The sequence below is a fragment of the Perissodus microlepis genome, chromosome 14 (genome assembly GCF_051167445.1).
Source record: "Perissodus microlepis isolate ML-2025 ecotype Zambia chromosome 14, ASM5116744v1, whole genome shotgun sequence".
In the NCBI taxonomy this organism is placed as follows: Eukaryota; Metazoa; Chordata; class Actinopteri; order Cichliformes; family Cichlidae; genus Perissodus; species Perissodus microlepis.
Window position 1 is genome coordinate 16051379 of NC_140474.1, and position 22043 is coordinate 16073421.

Here is a 22043-nt window from a genome sequence, read left to right on the forward strand (position 1 = left end):
CTCATTTTCTGCATTACTGCCACAGCCGAAGCCACAACAATATATAACAGATAGTAAAAAATATCAGCAAAATGAGCGTGCGCGTGTGCTTATTATGCAATCTTAAATGAAAAATGCAAAACCCCAGCGCCTCAGGTTTGAACAGTATTAGGTTTGGGGTCTAATGACACCTTTAAAAATGACTCAGTTAGAGCAGGAACAGCGCTGCAATAAAGTGATCAGTGATGTGCAGACACAAAGAGCAGGCTGTGGTGGGGACATGTGGCATTCTTTCTTAGTCACCTTGAGGAAGTTGCAGGTAAACATGTGTGCCCTTCCTCGGAAAGCTTATTTCCTGCACCAGCATATTTGTTTGTTCTTCCTCATATTTTCTTTTCCCATCTCACTATCAGGTAAAAGCTGCTTCACAGAGGTGTGAAACCTGAACAAAATTAGCAGGCACTCAGATATTTTTAATATATAGTCACCGTCGCACGTGAACATTTGGTCACTTTAAAAATAAATAAATAAAATAATATTATCTGAAGACTGTGGTCTTCCTTCTTTGTCACACACTTTAATTTTGCCAAGCAGCAAAGTCTAATTCATTTTACACTGTGGGCCACATACAACCTGATTTAATCTTAAGTGAGCCAGAACAGTGAAACTACATGGTGAGTACGTAAAATTACATAAAAAGTTCTGGTTGTTCATTGCACTGACTCTCCTGTAATTACAAAATATAACATTTTTATGAATTCACATTTTTTAAAAAGCACTTTATCAATCGGAAAAGCTGTAAAACTTATGAAAATACAATTATAAGTTCAAATACTATGCACTCCTTCAGATTTTCTAAAGGTGTCCAGATGACCGTATTGGAGTCTTTGCAGGCCGATTCTGGCCCCCAGGCCCTATGTTTAACACCGCTGGTCTAAATTACAGATGTTGTGCTGTTAAGCCCTGGTGCAGAAGGTTAACTCTACTCCAACTGTTTTATCAGAAGGACTCTTACTGGCTAGATGGGAGTCAGTTAAAATAAATAAATTAATTAAGATAAAAAATAACTTCTAGAAGAAGGATTCACTCAGATAAGATCAATGATCATAAATGTATTTAAGTTATTACATTATTTAATTAAATCACATAAATTAAATATACTCTTTCACTGATGATAAAAAGATTTGATTTGTAAACTCTGGAAGCAGCATGTGGTGAATCTTTCCCCTCTCACAGTCTTATCTCTCGGCTTTGCCGTCATTTCAAACAGGTGCTGGAGGTCTGATGCATGTTTTCACGAGTGGAACCAACGTGTCAGGTCTCTGACTACATTAGTCCTGCCTCTGGTCTTCCTCACCGCCCTGCAGGCCGTGCAGAAGTGCTCGTTGAAGAAGGTCGGCTGGCGTACGCCGTAGCCCCTCCTCCAGTCCAGGTGTCGTCTCATCTGAGCCGGGCTCCGCCTCAGCATGAGCAGGTATTTGGCCAGCTCTTCCACTGAGGGGAAGTCGTCCACGTGGATGAAGGCCTCGGGGGGCAGGAAACGCTCATAGTTCTGCCTGGACGGACCCAGCACCACGGGGACTGCACCGGCCAGCACGGCGTTCCACAGCTTCTCCGTGATGTAGTCGGTATGCTGGGAGTTCTCCAGCGCCAGGTAGAACAGGTACCGCTTGGCGAGCGGCACCACGCTGCCTGTCGGTAACGGCGAGCCCGCGCGCCCGAACACATCGATCTGGATGTATTGGCGCAGCTGGTAGTAGAAGGTCACGCGCGCCTGGGACTCCGACCAGTTGCTGATGACCCAGGCCACGAAGCGTGACCGCAGGAGTTTGGAGCTGTAAGATCCGCGAAGCGGCAGCGCAAAGCTCTTCTGGAGAGCCCCCTCTGTGCGCGCGAGGGGGACCAGATACCCATAGGGGAGGAAAATGTCCGAGTCTGTCCGGTAGCTCATCGTGAGGTTAAAAACACCCCCTAAACGCCAGAGTCCACGCGTGTGCGTGGGAGACTCGAAGTTCATCCATATCCACTTTTGCGCAGGTGGCCGCGGTTCTGGTGGGAGATCGGCGTAGCCAGTGGCAATCTCCCGGTGGTGAATTATCACGGCGTCAGCCTGTGGGTACCTGAGCTCGTCGTCCGTGAGCGTGCAGCCGTCTATCTGAAACAGCTCGAGGCAGTCCGGAAGTTCTCGATACTGACCGAATGGATGCGTCCAAATCAGCAGCGTCACCGGGCTAAGAGAAACCAGCGGGTCAGGCGCTAATGCATCCGGCAGGTAGAGCAGGCAGACTCCCACGAGTAACAGGAAAACCACGGTGGCCACGCACACAGAGGAGCAGACCCCTGTGAGAACACGCACGCAGCGGTTTTTCCGCCGGAATAACCCTGAGCGCCTGTCTGCTCCGTGAGCTGCGATTGAGGGGCGGCCCTCTGGTCTCCAGAGATCCCCAATTCCCATCGACGCCCTTCACCCTGCGGATTCCCCCAAAACTGCTGTAATATCAGTTTGCGTCTTTGAGATATCCGCACAGCCATTTGAGGCTTTTCGGGGAAAGTAGGTTAAACACCGGAGTCCATTACAGTCGTGCAGTCACACCCAGTGTGCTCTACTTTTAAAGTCATTGTAGTTTCAGGTGCGACAAAGAGAGCAAGGTACAGTTAAGCCAATAAAGCTAATGGCGTTCCACAACTCCAAAATACTCCTTCTATTGTTGCCTTACCTGTCCGACTCGTCGAGAAACTTCAAACTACCGTCATGGCTCATGTAAAGTAAAAGTTTGTCCCTGTGCTGTAGGTTATACTTGACGTGGCAGCGTAGGTTCCAGTTACAGCTGAATGGGGCCTTTGTGAGGCCTGTTGACTGTCGGAGGACTTTTCGGGCACTTTTAGCGTGGGTAAACATCTTGACCCAGGGCGCGGCGATCCGCTCATAAAACAAGCAAATGTTTTTTAATTAGAAGGCCCTTTAGAAATCGGCTCGTGAGTCAGTTTGCGAGTATAATCCAAACAAGGTGAGACTGAGGTTTAAATCGAGCGTGCAGAAAGTGTAACACTGAACACCATTGCATGGCTCTAACCCCTGAACTACTGTTTATGATTATTAAGTCGTGTAAACAATCCCTCGCATTTTAAAGGACGACAGACGGAAGCTCTTGTCAGTAGTAGTTCTTTGGCCCCTGAAAACTTGACACGGCCTCTTGTGAGACGCTACACCTGTCACTGACCACTTGGTGTCTCCCTACACAAGCGCAAAGCTTGCCCGTGCGCCGTCCTGTGCCGTTTGCTCGGTGTGTAGTGACATTAAGGATCTTCCTCAAAACGTGCATGTCTAATTTCGCCAATGAATAAACATCCCACCTGCAAATTAGTCATGCAGCAGCGGTGCTTTGAAAAGGTTTGTCTTGAATGTTTTATTTATTAGATATAACCCAACATTGCAACACCCTCTAACTACGATGTGACTCACTGTTTTCATTTGGTGATTTCAAAAAAAAAAAAAAAAAAAAAGTTGTTAACACAATGGCGCATTACTCTCCCTGTAAAAGGATCAACTGTCCAGGCTGTTGTCATCATATGAATCCATTCTGATCAAAACTCATAAAAAATGATGAGGCAGCAGGGATGGAAACCGTTCACTCTGTGTTGTGTCTGAGCTCTGGTGGGCAGGAAAAACACGCCGTGACTGGGACGACGTTATTCCTCCCCACAGACACAGAGTATGTCATGAAGTCTGAATGTGAGCGGAAAAAAATGGCAGACGAGGAGTGGGAGGAGATGAAGCAAGAAGCATGTGTGTCTCCGCTGGGTCCTCCTCCTTCCTGTTACATCCATTCACTTTTCTTCACCATGGAAGAAATGTGTGCATGTGCATGCACGACTAGTTATCCCCATAAGAGGTTTTGTATTCTCTGTGCATTATTTATTCTCCCTTTCATCTGAACAGTTCTATTTTCAGCCAATCATTTAATGTCCTGCCTGGGGTTATCTTGTGTTGGGAAGAAATCTACCCAGACATAAGTTATGTAGACAAGTAGTGAGGTTTAACATTATAAACATGTGTGCTTCTTCTCCAAAATAGCAGAGGCTCTTGAGTGCAGGAAATGACACATAGGGATGAGTTTGCTTTTTCCTTTTATTGGTTCAGTTTTATTTATTTTAAGCCTTTTATGCAGCACAAAGCCATGCAAATGTGTCTGCAAATGTACTATAATTAAAGTCGAGCTGATTGGTGATATGGTGACATTTTGCACAGCTCAGATTACAGCCACGACGATACACACAAAGCCTGGCATTTATGTTTGTGTCATCTCGCCTGCTGGAAGAGAACTTATGTGACATCGTGCTCTTTCACTTGTTGTTGCAGACCTTGAATCTCTCTGGAGAGATCGATATTGCGTCTTTCTTGGTTCAAACATCTCTCCAACAACAGACTTGTGGGCACATGTATGCAATCTAGATAAAAGGACAGAAAAACACACACACAAAACAGACAGAAGAGCTCTTCATGTCACTCTGTTTTGACCTGGGAAGCCATCAAACTGGATGTTTTGCAGACCCATCCAGTTGTTTGCTACGATTTCCAGACTGCTGTTTACTGCTACCTTCCTGTCTCTCAAAAGCAATACCGCTGTGTATCTGGATGTGTGAATCATGCCAGCACACAGAGAAGCATTCAGTTTTTGATGGGACCTCCAGGTCTTCACTCATCTTCCCTATTGATTTTCTCTTGCTCTCCTTTTCACACTCCCAGGGGATTGGATGTCTCAATTGGTCCCGCCGGGGCGAACAGAGAGCGTGAGCGATAAAGAAACAGATAGAAGATGAGGGGAAGAGTGAGAGGAGAAAAATGAAGGGGAGAACACAAACAAGGAGAAGAAGAGCCAGGCGGGGCCTGCGGACGCCACGATCGCTGAGGCCCTCGCTGACCCCTGACCTTGATCATGACCTCAGAGGTTGCACCGGAGGTCAGAGGTTGTGTGAAAGTGCCACTGCGGCGATTCACTCCACTACTGGGTGATGATGATCTTATGCAGCCTCCCCAGCCTGTCTGACATGATCAGTGTTGCACTCTGCCTGCGGCTCCCAAGGGCCACACATCCATCTCTAACCCGGCCACACAAGGCCCGCTAAAAGCACCTTACAGGCAGAGTCAATGAGCAGGAGGAAAAGGGACACAAACAGAGAAAAGTGGGAAAGCTAAAGGACAGAAAGGCTGCTTTTAGCCCGTGGCTCTGGCTCTAGTTGTATAATGGCAGCGACACAGAATCTGTGCCTATTTCTATATATTTAAACTTTAACCAGAAGTACTGATGAGGCTTTTTAGACGTTAAATTTCCAAATCACAACATGTTCCTCCTGTTGTTCGTGTCATGAGCAATTTGAGCTGTTTTTCCTCCCCTCTAATTTTAACCACAGAGTAATAAAAAGGCAAGTTAGAAAAAGAGAAAAAAACCCACCGAACTCGTGTCATTCATGGCAAACATGCATGAACCTCTGTAGCAGGAACACGATCATTTGTAGGCAGTTTGATAACTCTGACTGTTACTTGTTCCGACTTACACTGTGCACCCCCTGCTGCTTCAAAGTAATCCAGAGCCAAGTGAAGCTTCAGTCAAATCCTCATGGAGATGCTGTGTGTTGAAATGCGGAGTTTGAGAAGAGCGCAGCACAAAATCAACTGACTGGTAATGTTCACGGCTTGTAGACTTGTGCGGCGCACTCTGTAGAAAGATCTTTTTTTTTTCTTTTAAAGCTAAATTACATTAGCACATTACACCTTGACAACAATTTGGCATCAACACTTGGAACGATTCGTGTAAATAAAAAGCGTAAGATCTCTGTTATGTTCGGATAAGTGACCATTAGCCACAGCAACATTTAATGGTCTCGCTGATAAGAAAACGCTTTTTATGTGCGTAGATAAGAGTCTAGTCATGGGATATTGTTAATTATTTTATGGTCTATCCTATTTATACAACTGTCCCTTATTTGTGATGACTGATTTTGAAAGGAAGATTTTAAAAATATTTCACTGTTCCAGAGTTTTGAGTAATTTATTTTTTTGCCTCATGTCTGCCACAGTGTTTCTTTTTTCTTGTACTGAACATGGAATGCATCACGGATAAACAAAGGCACTCCAATCACAATATCTGACTAATTTAGTCCTCCCGTGCAAAGCAAAACATTTGCAATAATAAATGAGGCTATCTAAAAGAAAAACCCTGAATAAATGAGTGGAGAGACACAGCCAGTGCAGATGTTTCCACACAGGTGCACTGCATGGTACAATTAAGCAATTAACATCCACTCATGCTCCGTGGCATGTAGATAAATGCTGAGCGGGCCCAGTGGATTCTCATTTTCTATCACAATGGAAGGAGGAAAAGATCCCTTTGAAAGAAGGGGCTTCAGTCACAACGCTCAACTATTATTTGCTTCATTGACTTAAAGCACATCTGCATTTAGATCCACTGGAAATCATGGTGGATGGTACACAACTGATAACCGTGACGCTCCTTCAAACATTACAGAAGAGCAATCTTAAAGACAGATGCTGTATGAAGGGGAGAAGTTTGCTTTCTGCCACTCAAGCCTTTAGAAGTCAGGTGACAAACTATAAAGTGCAAAGAAGTCCACAAAGGGGGGAGGTCAAGCTAGGTGTTTGGGTCAAAACAGAAGACTTTCACTCAGGAGTGTCCAACTAGATTCGTTTTTTAGATTTGACTTATTATTGTTATTATATTTATCTATATTTTACAGGTTGGTTAGAGTAAAACACGAATCTGGGTTAAACTCCTCACAACATTAACTAAGTATAAATTGACTCCTGTACACCAGCAGTGGCTCTTTTGTACTTTTGGGGGAATTTTTCTGGCACGATTTGGATCGTTTTTTCACTGTTAGATGAAAAGTCAGTGCGAATCAATAAAAAATCACTCTTTTCAGATGTCTGGTCTCTTCCTGAATGCCCTCGTGCACGGGGCACGAGGGCTCACAAAACAGGTTGATGATTGTGAAAATGATGTGAATAATTCAATGTGTGACCTTCGCAGTCACCAGATCTCAACCCGGTGGAACACCTGCAGGAGCTTTTGCACTGGTGTGTTAAACGGCTCTCCCCACCACCACTATCATCAAAACACCAAATGAGGGAATCCGTTTTGGATGAATGGTGTTCATCCCTCCAGTTGATTCCCAGAGACTCGGAAACATTGTGACCCAGCACCTTACTAAGTTTGGTTATTATTTCTTTAATTTGTCCCCTGCATGTACATTTCCCATGTTTTTTATCGATCAGCACACGTAACTTTTCCTTTCTGTTTTACTCCTCATACTAATGCCAGCCGCGTAAAAGCCACGCATCATATTCCTTTCAGTGTTTTCTTTGTGAGATGGGAAGAGATAACTATACAAATACAGCATAATGGACACATTGCAAAGCAACTAAGCTGGTACGGATTATCTCAGACCTGTATTTCTGGTTTGGCTTAATGATAGGTAGCATCATAAGTCAGGGAGGCCAGAACAAGGAGACACTGATTAACAAAGGGAAAGGAATGAGAGGATTAAACACAGGATTTATCCGTTCATATGCAGTTTTGTCTTAAAAATAAACACATCTAAACAGCATTCATTGTTTCCTTTTGTAGATCAATTGCTAATAGTATTTAAAAATGACTAGTGAGCAATTTAATGCGAATCACACTTCTATTATGTCCTAGTGATTAAATTAAAGCAGATGTATCCATTTCTTCGTGTGACTGATTCCTAACTGCAATTTGGTCCATTTTTCATTAAAAGCATGTGACTGGGTGTGATTAGCAAACTGAAGCCAGCCTTTAATTCACTGTATTATGTCTATAAATGAAGTATAAAATAAGGCAAAGCTATTAAGGCTACATATCAGCTGAGCACTGAGCACCATTCATACTCTTGGGAGGAGGGAGACACAAACAGCTTCAAATCAAATCAACTAATGGCCTGAAAGTTGAGCGAATTCAAAGCACAAAAATGCCCACCTTTGTATTCACAAAAATGCAGTGAAAGAGGCGTTATTATCTATGGCAAATTCTCATGTTATTTTTAGTCAAAGCAATTAGAGTGCAATGGCTGTAAAGAAATGAAAATGATTGAGGGTGGGGGTGGGGGTGGTAAAGCTATGAAATATTTTTGTTAAATGCTCCAAGCGTTCAAGGAAAAAAAAAACAACAACAAAACCCTCCAAAGTGTGAATGCAGGCGTGGATTTTCCACACTGCCAGGCCTCAAAACACACTCAACAAGTCAAATTTGGGAAGCCACAAAGTGCTAAAAATGAAAACAATGTGCAGAGCAGATGTGTCACCCTGATAAACCTGAGCAGCTCGGCTCTGGTTTGGTGTGCCCGAAGCCGAGGCGTGATGCGTTTTAAGGTGAACGAGGCGGTGCAGTTTGACACAGGAATTTAGGGCACCCCATACATACAGCGTAATTAGAAATTCTTTGCATATCCCTCTGAGACACGTCCACACACCGAGAGGGTCAGAGGACATGGTCAGCAGGAGTGACGCCTCAGGAGCAGCCTGGGTTCAGTGCATTGCTCAAGGTCGCATCAACAGACGATATACATGCACAGTGACACTGTGACCACTGGGCTGAATGCTGCAGCGCTGACTTCACTGGATTAACAGCACAACAAGCTTATTTGATTAACTAATCTGATTAATATCTGTGCCGCTGAAGAATTCCTTAAACTTAAGGCTCATGTCCTTAATCAAATTATTGCAAACTGAGAAAACTAAATTAAAAGAAATAACCTGCTCAAAAGCTGGAGGCCACTTCATCTTTTTACCAGTTCTTTACTATTTGTACACTAGATCCAATCTTTTCATAACAAAAACAAAACATTTGCAACAGATCATTTAACTGAGATAATTGTGGCCATATATTTGGAGTTACACCCCCCCTGCCCCCACCCACTCTATTCTATGTTTAGTAGCCCTAATGAATTAAATTATGCTTAAATTCACGGTGAGCCATATTTTTGCAGCTGACTTTGGCACATGTTAACTTTTCTAGTACTGCGAAACACAAGTTGTGTGCTACTTGAATAATGAAAGTTTTATTTTTTTGGTGTAAAAAAAATGCATAAACTACCACTGAAAGGAAGTTGATTTTTTTTCTAATGCTGGCTGAATTTGCTGGCACACTGACTGTAGGTGTAAAAAAAAAAAATAATAAAAATGATTTAACTGTGGTTTGAAATGATCTTCCAGCACAGTGAAGTCAGTAGGAACAACACTGGTCCTGGCTGCTTCCCCCGGTGGGATATATTTATTTATTTATCTTAGATATGGCTTCCAAGTAGCCTCCTGGCATTATTTTTGTATGATCTTTGCTCTCCGTAACACTCACACACACACACACACACTGATTAAAAACAAGCTACAGCACGAACCACGGGCTCATCTGGCGCTGAACAACTTCGCCTATTTCAGCGCGATAAAATTAGGAGTAATTTAATGCCGATTCGCTTGTTTACCTGTAATATCTGAATGTTGATAAAATGCTATTTAAGCAATTATAATGGCGTTATTAAGGTGACACTCCTGGAAGGTGACTCCGCTCCGTGAGCCAGCTGCTGCAGGGGCGGGTAGCGGATGTGATCCGGTCCGGGTGTTCCGGCCGCCCGGTCCTCTCCACTGAACTCCAACCCCCGCGCTCACTATCAGCATCTCATTCCTGTCTCAATATGTCTCAAGATGGCGGCCAATGCAGGATCGATGTTTCAATATTGGAAGCGCTTTGACTTACAACAACTACAGGTCAGTTCAGCCTCTGTTTAAATCGCCTCCGCTTCTTTTCGTTTCGGCCCCCTCGCCTCTTTCGGCGGCCGGGTTTCGGGTCTTTTTCCGCGACCGCCTCGGAGGTGTTTCGGAAGAGAATTCAAGACCTCTTCCTCACATTGATGAAAGTGGCTCTCTTGCTGATCAGAAATTGATCCTCTTTGTTCAATTCAACATCGATCGGACACTGCAACTGGGCAAGCCGGGGCGACGCCGCGGGGATGCGCCGAAATAAAAGCCAAACGGCGGCGCTTTAGCGGAAAGCTCACGGCTGGCTATCTTTATTGCGTGTTCTTCAACTTTTACCGGAGCCAGTAGCCGTAGTTAGCCCGACGCTTTAGCCGTTGTAAGGTTGGATAATTTCGGAGGGGGGAAAAATAAGTGCGACTTATTATACGGTGGCGCTGTGGTGACACCAACCGTTGAGACGGGCAGCACAGACATACAACAGTGTTTTTAGTTGTGTTTTCCTCCCTCTGCTTTTAACTGTCATATCGGTAAGTTTAGTTGAAAGCGGACGGGAACATTAGCAACCTTATCGGCTAACGGCTGTGAAACAGTTTATGTTAAAGTCGTGTCAGAGATTATGCTTGATGAACTCGGCCGTCTTTTTTTTTCTCGGTTTCCCCTGACGGCAATTACACACACAGTGAGGTTTTCACAGACGTTGCCACGTCTGTGGGAAGTGGACAGGACGGGACAGTGTTTGTTGACGCGACGCAATTAAAAACACGAACGTTGGAAATGTGATAGATCATGACCTTGTGATTATGATCAACTCCCAGAAATGTCCCAGCCTCGCACGCTCGAGCTCGCTCGCGCGCGCACGTTCGCTAATCTCGGCGTGCACGGAGGAGATAGATCCGTGGCACAGGAAGGGAAAGAAAGGGGGGGGGGGGGGGGGGGGTACGAGGAAAATATTGGGCCTTATTCATTGCGTGAATATAGCCTGTGTATATTAGAGCGTGTTTGACCTATCACAAGACGTGTAGACAATGGCACTGTTGTGTTTTCCCGTGGCATTTTACATGCATTGCTGAATTTTAAATCACAGTTTTATGAATATTAGTAGCCCCAGTTGCCGTCGTCATTAACATAAAGATTGCATTATGTAGGCTTGGCCCAATTGTTCATACATTTATTTTGCAAACCGCACGGGCTTTGGGGTTTAAACTTTTATTTAGGTCATGATGCCCCTATGACTGGGTAGACAAAAGGACAGTGAACAAGTCTTCCCAGCGGGGCTTTGTGTTGCACTTACGCCACATCATCAAGGCTTCACTTCTCCTATTTATTTGATCCTGTTCAGTCCTCCTACTCATGCCCCCTTGTTCATGCATTATGTAAAAAAAAAAAAAAAATTGAGACTGCTTTCTCTTGTCTTTCCTCACTATCTATCTCCCACCCCCTTCCTGCTCCCTTCCAATCTTTTGCTCCTTCTCCTCCCTCCCCCTCCCTTCCTTTTATATTTTTTTTCCCTCTCTCTCTCTCCTCTCCTCTCTCTCTCTTTCCTCTGGCCCTTCACCCTGCTTTCACCTATTCTGCCCACTCTGAACTGGTGTGTGTACGTGTGTGTGAATTTGTCTGAGATCAGTCTTTTTTTCGTAGATTGACTGCCAGCACGGACAGTGAAGGCACTGCCAGCAGCCAGGACATGAAAAATGCATCGCATAAGTTTGTGATAAGGCCCTGGGTAATTATGGCAAAGGCCCCTATCACAAGCGATTAGTCAGGACAGTGAATCTGAGCGTGTGCAAAAAGGCTGGCGGTTGGCAGGCCTGTCTGCAGGATAGGAATCAGTCGGAGCTGGTGTGTGTGTGTGTGTGTGTGTGTGAGAGAGAGAGAGAGAGAGAGAGAGCAGAACATTCACTGTCTATTATTGATGACATCTTATTTACTCTCCCTCCCACTGAGAGGCTCCTAGAGGAAAGCCTTCAGATAAGGACCTTTTTCTTATCCATTTTATTTCTTCTTTTCTGGAGGATAATGTGGGGGTTAGCATGATAAGATCGTGGTCTACACACGGCTCTGTCAGCCACTTGCTTTCGAATTTGCTTCCCTCTCCTTGTAATCGACGGGCAGTTCGCGCCGTACACTTAGACTCGCAGCCTGATTCGTCTGTGCGAGAAGCACCAGCAAAGGAATGTTTTCTTTTCTTGTTTCTTTTGATGATGAAAATCCAACTCAAGCTAGATGTCAGTAGCTTTAAGCCATCATAGCGTGTATTCCTCAGGCTCCGACTGCTGATGTTCATTAAAATCCTATTTGATCAGTGTGTCCCATTCCCTGTGTGAGAAACTAGCTAGGTGGTTGTTACAGGACAGAGAGTGCTTTGAAACAGCACAGCGAGCTGTTAACTTGTCTTCTCTGCATGCCTTTTTTTCTCTCTCTCTCTCTCCCTCTCCCTCTCTTCCCTTCCCTTCCCTCCCCCCCCCCCCCCCCCCCACCAGCACCAGCACCAGCACCACTACAAACACAAATGGGTGCAACAGTGATGCTTTTAGCAAGGTCTTGCACACTTGCAAAGTGGATCAGTGATTCAGAGATGATGGCAGGGTGACAGTGAATTACAGATGGAGAAGGCTTTAACGTCTGTAATCCCTGTCCGTCCATTACAGAGTTGAGTTTCTTTAGAGGGGATCATCACTCTTCTCTCCTGTTGTTTTTTCCTTTTCCTTTTTTTTTTCTTCCTTTTTTTTGACCCAGTCAAGCAGTTTGCTGGAACATTGCGTTTCTGCTTGAGAGCGGTGAGAGATTGCGCTTCATTACAGGCGAGCCTTAATAAGATATGAGTGAATAGCTGGGCCTATATACCTATGGTTTGCGTATTTTCTGTGAAAGCGAGGAAAATTAGGAACAGACCATTCTGTTATACACAATTCCCAATTTAGGCCTAATAGCCTACATCTCACCTCATAACATTTCCTGGAACAACGCACCCCCAGAGCCATTTTGAAAAATAGTTCACTATGTTAGCGGACAGCTAAATAGTGACTTGGATGAAAGCTGATATAGACTCCAGTTCTTATTCACCACCTCCTAATGGGTAAATTTTGGAAAAGGGTTTTGTAAGTTGATCCCAGAGCCATGGTCAGTGGCAACCTGAGTGGTTTAAATCTCTCAGTGACTGGCTCGCTGTTGTCTGCAGGAGTTTTAGTGTTAATTTATGAGCTGGTTGTCTGAACTCACTGGTGGGATATTTTTACCCCTCTGTTGCTGCACAGGCTGGGGGAGCATAGAGGAAGGGGGGCATCACGTCATGCTTTTACTGTAGCCAACCGCTTCTCTGCCCAGTGACAAAACCTGGCATTGGGACTGAGGTTTCACTGTGTGTCGGTGGGTGGTGAGCGACTAAGCATGAGTCAGACAGAAGAACGAGTGCATGTCAGGTCTTTGGGCTGTCCTCCGTCTACTCTGGTGGGAAGCTTTGTCATCTTACTTTCTGAGAGGTTATAGTGTAAACGTGTGGAGACAACAAGGTGCAGCTCTCAGAAAAGTCAGGGGGAGGAAATAAAACTTAAACTTCTCATGGACCTTATCACTGGTTAATTCTCAGCAGAGGCCCATACTCCCCAACTCCTCAGCGATTACGCGTACGTCACTCTCGGGCTCGGTTTTCTTCACCCTCCCTCTGAATCGAAGAGACGAGTGTCTAGTTTAGATTCACTTTATCCGATTTATTATAAATATTAAATGTATTACTGCATGAGAGGCATAATCTGACTTTTTTTTTTTTCTTTTTGTTTGTTTGTTATTTTAACTTTGGCAGGGTAAATGAAATTTGGACCAGTGTCATCTGATGTTTGAACAAAAGATACAAAGCACTTAACAGGAGTCTAAAAATAGGGGCAGCCAAACAGATGGAGTCAGCAGCTCTCAATTCAGGCTTTATGCAAAAGTGCGCACCAAACAGATTTTTTTACCTTTTTGAAAAAGTCTCTGCTATATAAAAATATAACATCATGTTTTTGTGTTCATCTTTGTCATTTTTTTTCCTCTTTCGATCAGAAAACCAAAAACCAAATGAAATAATTGTGTCTCTTTTATAGTAATTCCATTGTGGTACTACGGTTTAATTACATTAAAGTTCAGTTTTGTTTAACCCAAGACAACATTTATTATGTTGAAAACCTGTGAGGTAAAACGGAAAATCTGCTATGATTTGAGCGCAGGGCGTGGATATGACATGAAAATGTTCACATTTCCTCACATTTTTTCTTGTTTTTCTTACAAAAGTTATGCCTTTGGGGCTTAATATACTCCCTGGTTTTTATAGTGTTAGTTTATGAGTGTGTGAGGTATAATTTCTGAATATTAGGGAATGCATTTTTACCAATCTCCGTTTTTATCAGTGTGTATTCAGCTCAAACACTAAACCACGCAAATAAATCACAAAAATAAAGGTGTCAATATATTAAAAAAGTGTTTTCATACATCAACAGTAAATAAAATTCTGTTATAACTCTTTGTAGGCAATATGTTTACCAGCTCAGATCAGTAGCTTGCACCCTTAACAGTATCACTGTAAAGTTTGGAAGCTGTGATAATATTTAGAGAAACTTTATCCAGGATCAAAATGTGGGCCCATGTAAAAATCGTCCGCCTTCCTGCTTTTTCTTTTTCTTTTTTTTCCACTGCATAATACAAAAACTTACACCCAACAACCAGCAGCAAGAGCATAAGGGGGCAGTTTGCAGAGACCTATTTTCAAGTGGCAGGCATTATTTACAGACCCACTTGGAGTCTCTCTCACCTACAGCATCATAGAGTTTCACCGTATCTCATGACAGAAGCATCCATTATCGCGCTGCTCTGTATTCCAGCAGAGAGAGCATGGGGCTACTGTGAGCGGACACTTCTCTTTAGGCTCGCTGTGGAATATACTGGCTCTTTCCACTTGTTCCAGGATGGTGCCCACTTTATTTAAAAATCAAGCGCGCACTTGAAACGGCGCCTCAGAGGCTGATGTATTCCTGCAGAGTCTGGTGTTCATCTTGTAATATTAAGCCTAAGGTTTTCAGTAAACAGAAATCCTGCATTCCCGAGAGGGAAATGCGTCTTGTCTTGAGTTTGCTGCGAAAGTCAAAATGCAGAGAGAGAAGTGAACGCCGACTGGAGGCTTAGATCCACTTTTATAACAAAGCAGTCCACTCATACCCCCTTTTTTATATGTACTTACATATGTTTTACATACCTCCCATATGTTTTTAATGAGCTAACCTTCATGACGGTGGCCTGATGTGATGTTTTTACATGCACGTGACCTACAGATTGAACCTCATATTTTTAATGTGTACCTGTCAAACAACATTTAGGGGCGCTACTGTAAAATTATTTAAATCTCCTCCATTCCTTGATCTTCTATCATTCAAGTAATTAATTGTGTTTTTTAGTCTTTGCCTTACTTTACAATCTCCAGAGTCATTTTCCACTCCACATGCAATAAATGAAGATTACAATTAAGCGTGGTAACCTCAGAAATGTGTGGTGAGAACCCACCCCCCGTGAATAATGCTTTTGTGAAAAAACTGACTTAAAGCAGCTGAGGAAATCTGAGCTTTTAGAAGCCGTTTGATTGGTTGTTAAGTAGCAGATTTCTGATGACCCGGCAAGAAGCGTCTGGGTGAGATTTGAGGCATTTTGAAGAGTTTAAACAAGATGTTAACATGGAAACATAAACAGAGGCAGCAGACCAGAAAACGAAATGGAGTCTCATTTCCACAAGGTACCACAATGTGATAATTTAGCCCAACTGCAGATGGTCACACACTGGGGGCCATGTTTTTTAACGGTTTGACTAATGTAGTTCTACACGAGTGTGTCAAAATCAGTTTCTGCAGCAGAGACTCCAGGGTTTTTCCTGCCTCAAAGTGGGCCTTTTGGGGGGGGGGGTGACTCCACACAGAAGCACGGCTGGTGTACGTATATTTAATGCAAAGAGTCTGTGTTGCCTTAATCTAGAGCAGACTGCATTTTCCTCTTATTTTTTTGGTGTTTTAATAAATAAAAACCTACTTTCATCTTGAGTAAATAAATCCCCACTTAAAAACCTAAAAACCTGTCACGGCCCTGGTGATTTTCTTTTTCTTCTTTCTTTTGGATTAAGGCCAAAACCCTGTTACTCTGTGGCCTTCGCTTGACTGCTGTATCCAAGCTATTGGTGAACCACTTGTCCTACCTAATTTTAGTGCTGTTTATCTCACTGTTATCAAGGCGTCTTGGCTAAATAGGGTCTGAGGAGCCTTATGCAGACCTTATCCCATGTCAACCCATGACACCAGTATCAGTGTCCTGTTAGATCATTGACCATAGGTATTGAATTCTAATAGGCCTATTGGTGTGTCCTAATGGTCCAAGTATTGAATTATGATATTGGCAAGGGCTGATGGCCTCTAGATTGAATTATGATATTGGTATGCTGCGGGCTAATGGTTCTCAGTATTGAATTATGATATTGGTGCACTTTGATGGTGAAGGGATTGAATTATGATATGGGCAGCTATCTGCTAATAGCTCACTCTGTGTAATTTTCAATGTCAATCATGGCTTCAGTTGCTAGATCCTTAGCCGGCCCTAAGGCTCAATACATCAGTGGAGTCGGGTGGGAAAAGCCTTCACCCTTTAGACTCGGCTCTCACTCCAATTTACTTTCCGTTACAGTCTCCTTTTTCACTTTCTTATCCAGTCCATCAGGGGTTTTGTTGCTGGACTCATTGCATCAGTCTAAGAATAGGTGTAGAAATTTATTGTTTTTCTTTTCTGTACACTTTCTAGCCTTTATTCTCCCAGAATATGAGGGCTAGAAATGGCATGTTTTAATAAGGAGCTGGTTATAGATGTTAGATTAGGTAAAGAGTTTTATTGATTGCCTGTCCCTCAGTAGCTGTGTGTGGATTTAGGCTCTCTTGTTTTTTCCATGCACAGTTTTATGTTATAAGGCCCCTAATGTTTAAGTAATGGCTCTGAATATGAGCTAACTTAATTTCAGTAAGTGTCCACACCTTTGCCGTGTTTGTGTTGAGCTCATTCCCATTTTGGTAGTTTAAAAGCAACCAGAGCTGCGACAGTCCTGCTGCCAGCTCACGGAGTAAATGGACGGTCTGCTTCTGTGTCAGCCCTCTAAAAATAACACAGACTGCTGGCTGGGCTCAGCAGAAAACTACCACCGATTATGATGATTCAACTACCCTGTATTCACAGGTGCGTGTGTGTGTGTGTGTGTTGCATGGGGGTGGGTTGTGCTTAACAAATGGTTTTCTGCATTTGGTACAGTGTTCACTGGTTTACTTTTAGTTCTTTCTTAGGTTGGCAAAACTTTTGTTCAAGTCAGGAGAATTTGTGTGCTGTTGAGGTGAACCACAAAAGAAATCTTTCTAATTTGAGTCATGTTAATGAAGTGAAAACTTTATTTATAGTGGACATCAGTGGATGCAGTGGGTCCTTGCTACTTAAACCCTAGTTAAAGGCCGGTCCATGGCTTTGGGAAATTGTATACGAAGAACGTCCTGTATCTGCTAAATTCATTGAGCGTCTTCAGACGGTACGTTAACCTCTTTCTGACCTTTGACCCGAGCAGCTGTCTGACTAGAGTCAGGGTTTGGATGAACTCTGACCCTGAAGACCCCAGTATGACCTGGGCTGTCTGACTGGCCTAACCTTTAGAGCTAACAGATGATGACTTCACCATCTGTCTAGCCTCCTTGAACTTGAACTTGTGTGAAAATGGGGGTGAAAAAGAGAAGAGGAGAGAAAACAGTGTCACAGTTTACGCAGGCGGTTTTCCTGCCGCGTATCTGTTTTAGTTTTAAAGCTAAATTACCGAGGTGAGAGGTTTGAAACGTTAGGCGTTGTTTAGCTCTTTGCGTATAATTTGTGAGCTCCTGCTCAAGTTGGAGGAGTCTGTGTGTGCCCCAGTTAAAAGGCATAAAATTGGCTGTACATTGCTGAGCTTTTAAAAACGGGGGGGGGAATAAAAGTGAGAGTTGCCTCTTGAGGAAGGGGGAAGGGACTGTGTTTAGTAGACACAGGCTCATCCGCTGACTGCTGTCTGACCCTGAGTTCAGTGGTATGGTTATTAATAGGCCCAGAGGCCTCAACTTCCAGGAGGCCCTCTGATCAGCTCCAGATGTGGAATGAGTGAGGACAAATCTACGCTAGCCTATCCATGTTTCACATGAAGCAGAAAGTAGGAGAGATAGGCATTTGGTGCGACTGATAAAGAGTGAGTGAGTGAGGGAGGAAGGGAGGGACGGGAGACCTTTCCACAGCAGGAGTGTGTTTTGTGAGTCTTTGTTTTCGCGTGTGTGTGTGTTTTTTCGTTTATTACACTCTCTGCCCTCAGACCAAAAGACCATAAAAACGTATGGCATCACCATGGCGACCATAATAACTACCTATAAAACAGCGTGTAAACTGTGAAATAAGACAAACAGACCAGAACAGCCCTGGCTGGCTGACTGAATGGCTGCCTTCCGCCATAAAACTATTTGAGAGCCAGACTGAAGGAATGCCTCGGAGGCTGCTGTGGCTGTCACGACACATGAAAGGATTAGGCTCTGTGTTTTATCTCCTCTTTATCTGATGGTAATGGATAAGCTGAGTGTAGCCTATCATCTGACGCTTGGGCCGGGGGTTTGATGTTTTAGTAGGGTGACGGTTTGTTGAGTTGACCGCTTTGGTCTATTGATTGCTGTTTGATGGTTTTGATATGTAGGCTGTGTGGAACAGGTCAAGTCTTTTATGCAGTGAAGGCTCCAAATAGCTTTTAGCTGTCCTTCACTCCCCCCATTACTCTAGTGGTTCGTTTGATGTTTGGATCAATCAATAGAAAGAGCCTGCGCTCTTACACATGCTCCATCCTACTTCCCACTGAGCTCAATTCCTCTTCCTTCATTGTGCAGGCTTTATATCACATTCTCTCAACACAGAATAAATGATATAATTACAACCCATTACTTAGCCTAACGCAAGCTAATTATTCTGTCATTACTGTAAGGATTAGCTATGCTCATTCTCTCTTTCGCACTGTGTTCCTCTGCCTTTTCCTCTCAAAAGTCATGCAAGCAGAACAGAGCAAACTCTTACTCATAAAGGCTGAGTAAGACTAAGCCCCGGGACATGTTCTGTTGACGTTGATTGTATAGACCATGGGTGTCAAACTCAGTCAGGACGCAAGGCCACACTAGAAAGTAGTGACAGCACAGACTGGACACATTAAAGAGTCTCGACATACAGATATGTCTAAACTAATGAGGCATTTTGATGTATGCTTTTAATTTATGCGAAGAAATCAACATGCTGCGTTTATAGGCTGTGGCACAGCTCATGCTGATGTGTCATCAGGCGTCTAGAAAATTACTGGATACAACAGATAGACGAGGCTAAATTAAAATGTGGAAAAAGGGCATCACGCAGAGCAGGGATTTAATGTACCAGAGGCACATGAGAGTGATGCACACCTTTTTTTTTTTCTTCTTTCTCTCTCTCTCTCTCTCTTTTTTTTTTCTTCACTGTCTTGTAACTGTGCCAACAGCGTGAAGCTGCTCCTCGTCCTTATATGGAAGTCAAAGTGAATTACAGCAAATCAAATAGGCTAACGAATTGAGAACAGATCAAATCTTAACTGAATTAGAGGAACTTTGAACACTGCTCCATTGTCAGAGCTCACAGACTTTGAAAGCTAAAAAGGTGTGGACGTTTGCACCGTTACACTGCTATCTTGCACCTGTGATTTTTTTTTTTTTTTTTTTTTTTTTTTTTTTTATGTCATTATCAGGGTTTTTTTTTTTTTTTAACCTTGCATATAAAACATTCTGGCTTCCACTGAAGAGGTTTGGGCCTTCCATCAAAAGAAATTCACTGGGACTGTGATAAAAATATTTTAAGTGGGGGTTTAATCTTTCCAAGCTTAAAATACATTTTTATTTATCAAATTGCCAAAAATATCAGGGAAATGAACAGACTTGTTTTTAATTCAAGTAGCACAGGCTGTTTGCCTTAACTTTATGAAACAATTTAGGCGCAACCTGTGCCACCGGCCGTGCTTGGGTGTGTACTCACCCCTCCCAAATGGCCAGGTCAGAGCCAGGAAAAAACGCGATTATCCGCCAATTGTTGCTCGTACCTACATTTGAAGTCATTTAAAGTAATGGCGGCACTCTAAAATTGTCGGGCCCCGGGTTCGTGTGTGTGTGCTACCGGGCCTGAAGAGCCACACTCTTCTTCCAGACTTGATTAATCCCTATCGCCCCTCTCCATGATCGCAGTTTCCATTTTTTAGTCCGTATCTGTGCACTCATTCCCTCCCCAATCTCCTCTCACTGGCACAGAATGGCTTCCTGGCAGAGTGGAGGCATTAATTCAGGGATGAGAGGTGCGATACTCTCACCCTCTCTCTCTTTCTATGTCTCTCTGGTTCTCTCGCTCTCTCTCTATCAGCGCTGTGTTTGTAATGCGTGGCCTTTATCGTAGCTGAAACAGCTCACTACCCTCTGATCCTATCTCAGATCTCAATATCCTAGCCGTTCCACCCTGTAAACGCAGGGATGAAAAATCTTGCCCTTTCACCAATGCATTACACCCTAGCATATCGCCATACCCCTCTCCTCCCATTGCACACTCCACACCACTCACCCTTTGTGACACAGGCCTCCAGCTAAATTCGAACTCTGCAAAATGAGACCAAGTGAGCTGCACTTCTTCCATGCCAGAAACCATCTTAGTCTCATTATATTTGTATTTAGGCTCAGGCCGGGCTTCTGAATCCCCTTGTCAGATGATAGGTCAGGCAAAATAATGACTAGCTCTCAGTAAGCTTCAGGAGAGTTAAGGCTTGGATGTTGGGGAGATAAAACAACAACCAGTCTCTCAGCAGAGAAACATGGATCAATACAAACGAAGCTGCGGTGTAAAAAGGCTGTTTTTGATCCATGCTTGCGTCAGCATCGCTGAGGTGAGTCTTGACAGCTTCTGTGCTGTTGGTAGATATGGATCTGTGTTCAAAAAAAGGAGCAAAACGCTCAGGGACCACAAGCGTCTTGTTAGACTATGGAGAGTGTTAGGCTGACCCCCGCCCCCAGCCGCTCTGCTCGTAAACACAAGAGACGTGCACACCGTTTCACAAAAGCACACACCAAAAAAAAAAAAAGTGCTCCTCAGTTGTCAGTAAAACTCTTGTAGTGAGGAAAACTTTGTGGCTTTCACTCCAATGGGTGAGAGGAAAAGCAACCCCCCCCCTCCCCCCCAAAAAAACAACAACAAAAAAAAAAAAACAGAGATTCAGGTAGATACAACTTGCGTCTTCAAACTGTGTGGTTTTGTGAACACAGTATCTGCTGGCACATTTAAAGTTGTGCACCCCGCTATGTCAAAGGTAGAAAGGCAGACAGGCAGCCAGGATTGTAAGTCTCTTATCTGTGCTGCTGTTGTGCTGTGTTTTGAGGGGGCGTGCCTGTGATCTGTGATCATGTACCGTGTCGTTGTAGCGAGCGTGGCCGTCGCTCCTGACTGAGCTGCCACCCCGCGACTCCACCCCCACACACAGTGGGTTTGGCATACAAAACAGTCAGCCGCATAGGGGGTGGAAAGCTATGCTGGGAGTTTGAAAGGTAGGCCTCGTAGATTTCAGATAAGACATCTTTCCAGACGCCTTTACTGTTTACTATCATAACCACATAACAGCCTCAGACATGTCGGAGATAAAAGGAAAGATTAGCGACTGCACTGGCAAGACAGAAAACTTCATCTCTTAAACATCTGTGTCATGTTGCCAAGCACAGAGGCAGGAAAAGGCTTCTCACGTTGTAATGAACACAAGAAAGCTAATATGTTTTTGTTTTTTTTAACAGTACCCTCCTCTGTAGTCTGACTAATATGGTGTTAATATTACTGAGAAGAAGCGGATGTATTTTTGTCTGTCCCTTTCTACGCCTGGCACGAATTCAAGGGTGGTACTCCGTTAGATTAATGTGTAAAACATGCACCGAATGCGGCGCAGTTAACCTACATGGTGTTTGGACTAAAGGAGTAGTGGCAGTCTACTTGGCATGTGTGACTGCAGACGGGGTGTAAACAAAGTGTTTCTAGCAGTTACAGTCCCAATTATTCTACAGAGAAGGAGCTGAAGCAAATCCTTGTGCTCTGTTCTCTCCTCGGCGTGCACTCCTGGTCACCGTACGCTCCTGGCAGCACAGACGGCAGCTGCAGATCGACTTCACACTGTGTACATAACAATAACTTTGTTGTC

The 22043-nt window shown here is 43.8% G+C and overlaps 2 protein-coding genes across 3 annotated transcripts in view; one reads left to right on the forward strand and one right to left on the reverse strand.

Moving 5' to 3' along the window:
* Positions 1 to 534: 534 nt before the first annotated feature.
* LOC146373714 (alpha-(1,3)-fucosyltransferase 4-like) lies at positions 535 to 2587 on the reverse strand. Its single transcript, XM_084951418.1, has one exon. It carries the CDS (start codon positions 2432 to 2434, stop codon positions 1274 to 1276), a length of 1161 nt encoding a protein of 386 aa, XP_084807544.1. The 5' UTR covers positions 2435 to 2587; the 3' UTR covers positions 535 to 1273.
* Positions 2588 to 9592: 7005 nt separating this feature from the next.
* Positions 9593 to 22043, forward strand: part of cux1a (cut-like homeobox 1a) — a 57917-nt gene continuing 45466 nt past the window's right edge. Inside the window, exon 1 of one of the 2 annotated variants that reach the window (XM_084949909.1) lies at positions 9593 to 9778. In XM_084949909.1, the coding sequence (XP_084806035.1) occupies positions 9716 to 9778 (63 nt within the window). In that variant the 5' untranslated portion in view covers positions 9593 to 9715. The remainder of the gene's footprint in view (positions 9779 to 22043) is intronic. The other variant, XM_084949910.1, reaches the window with a different exon arrangement.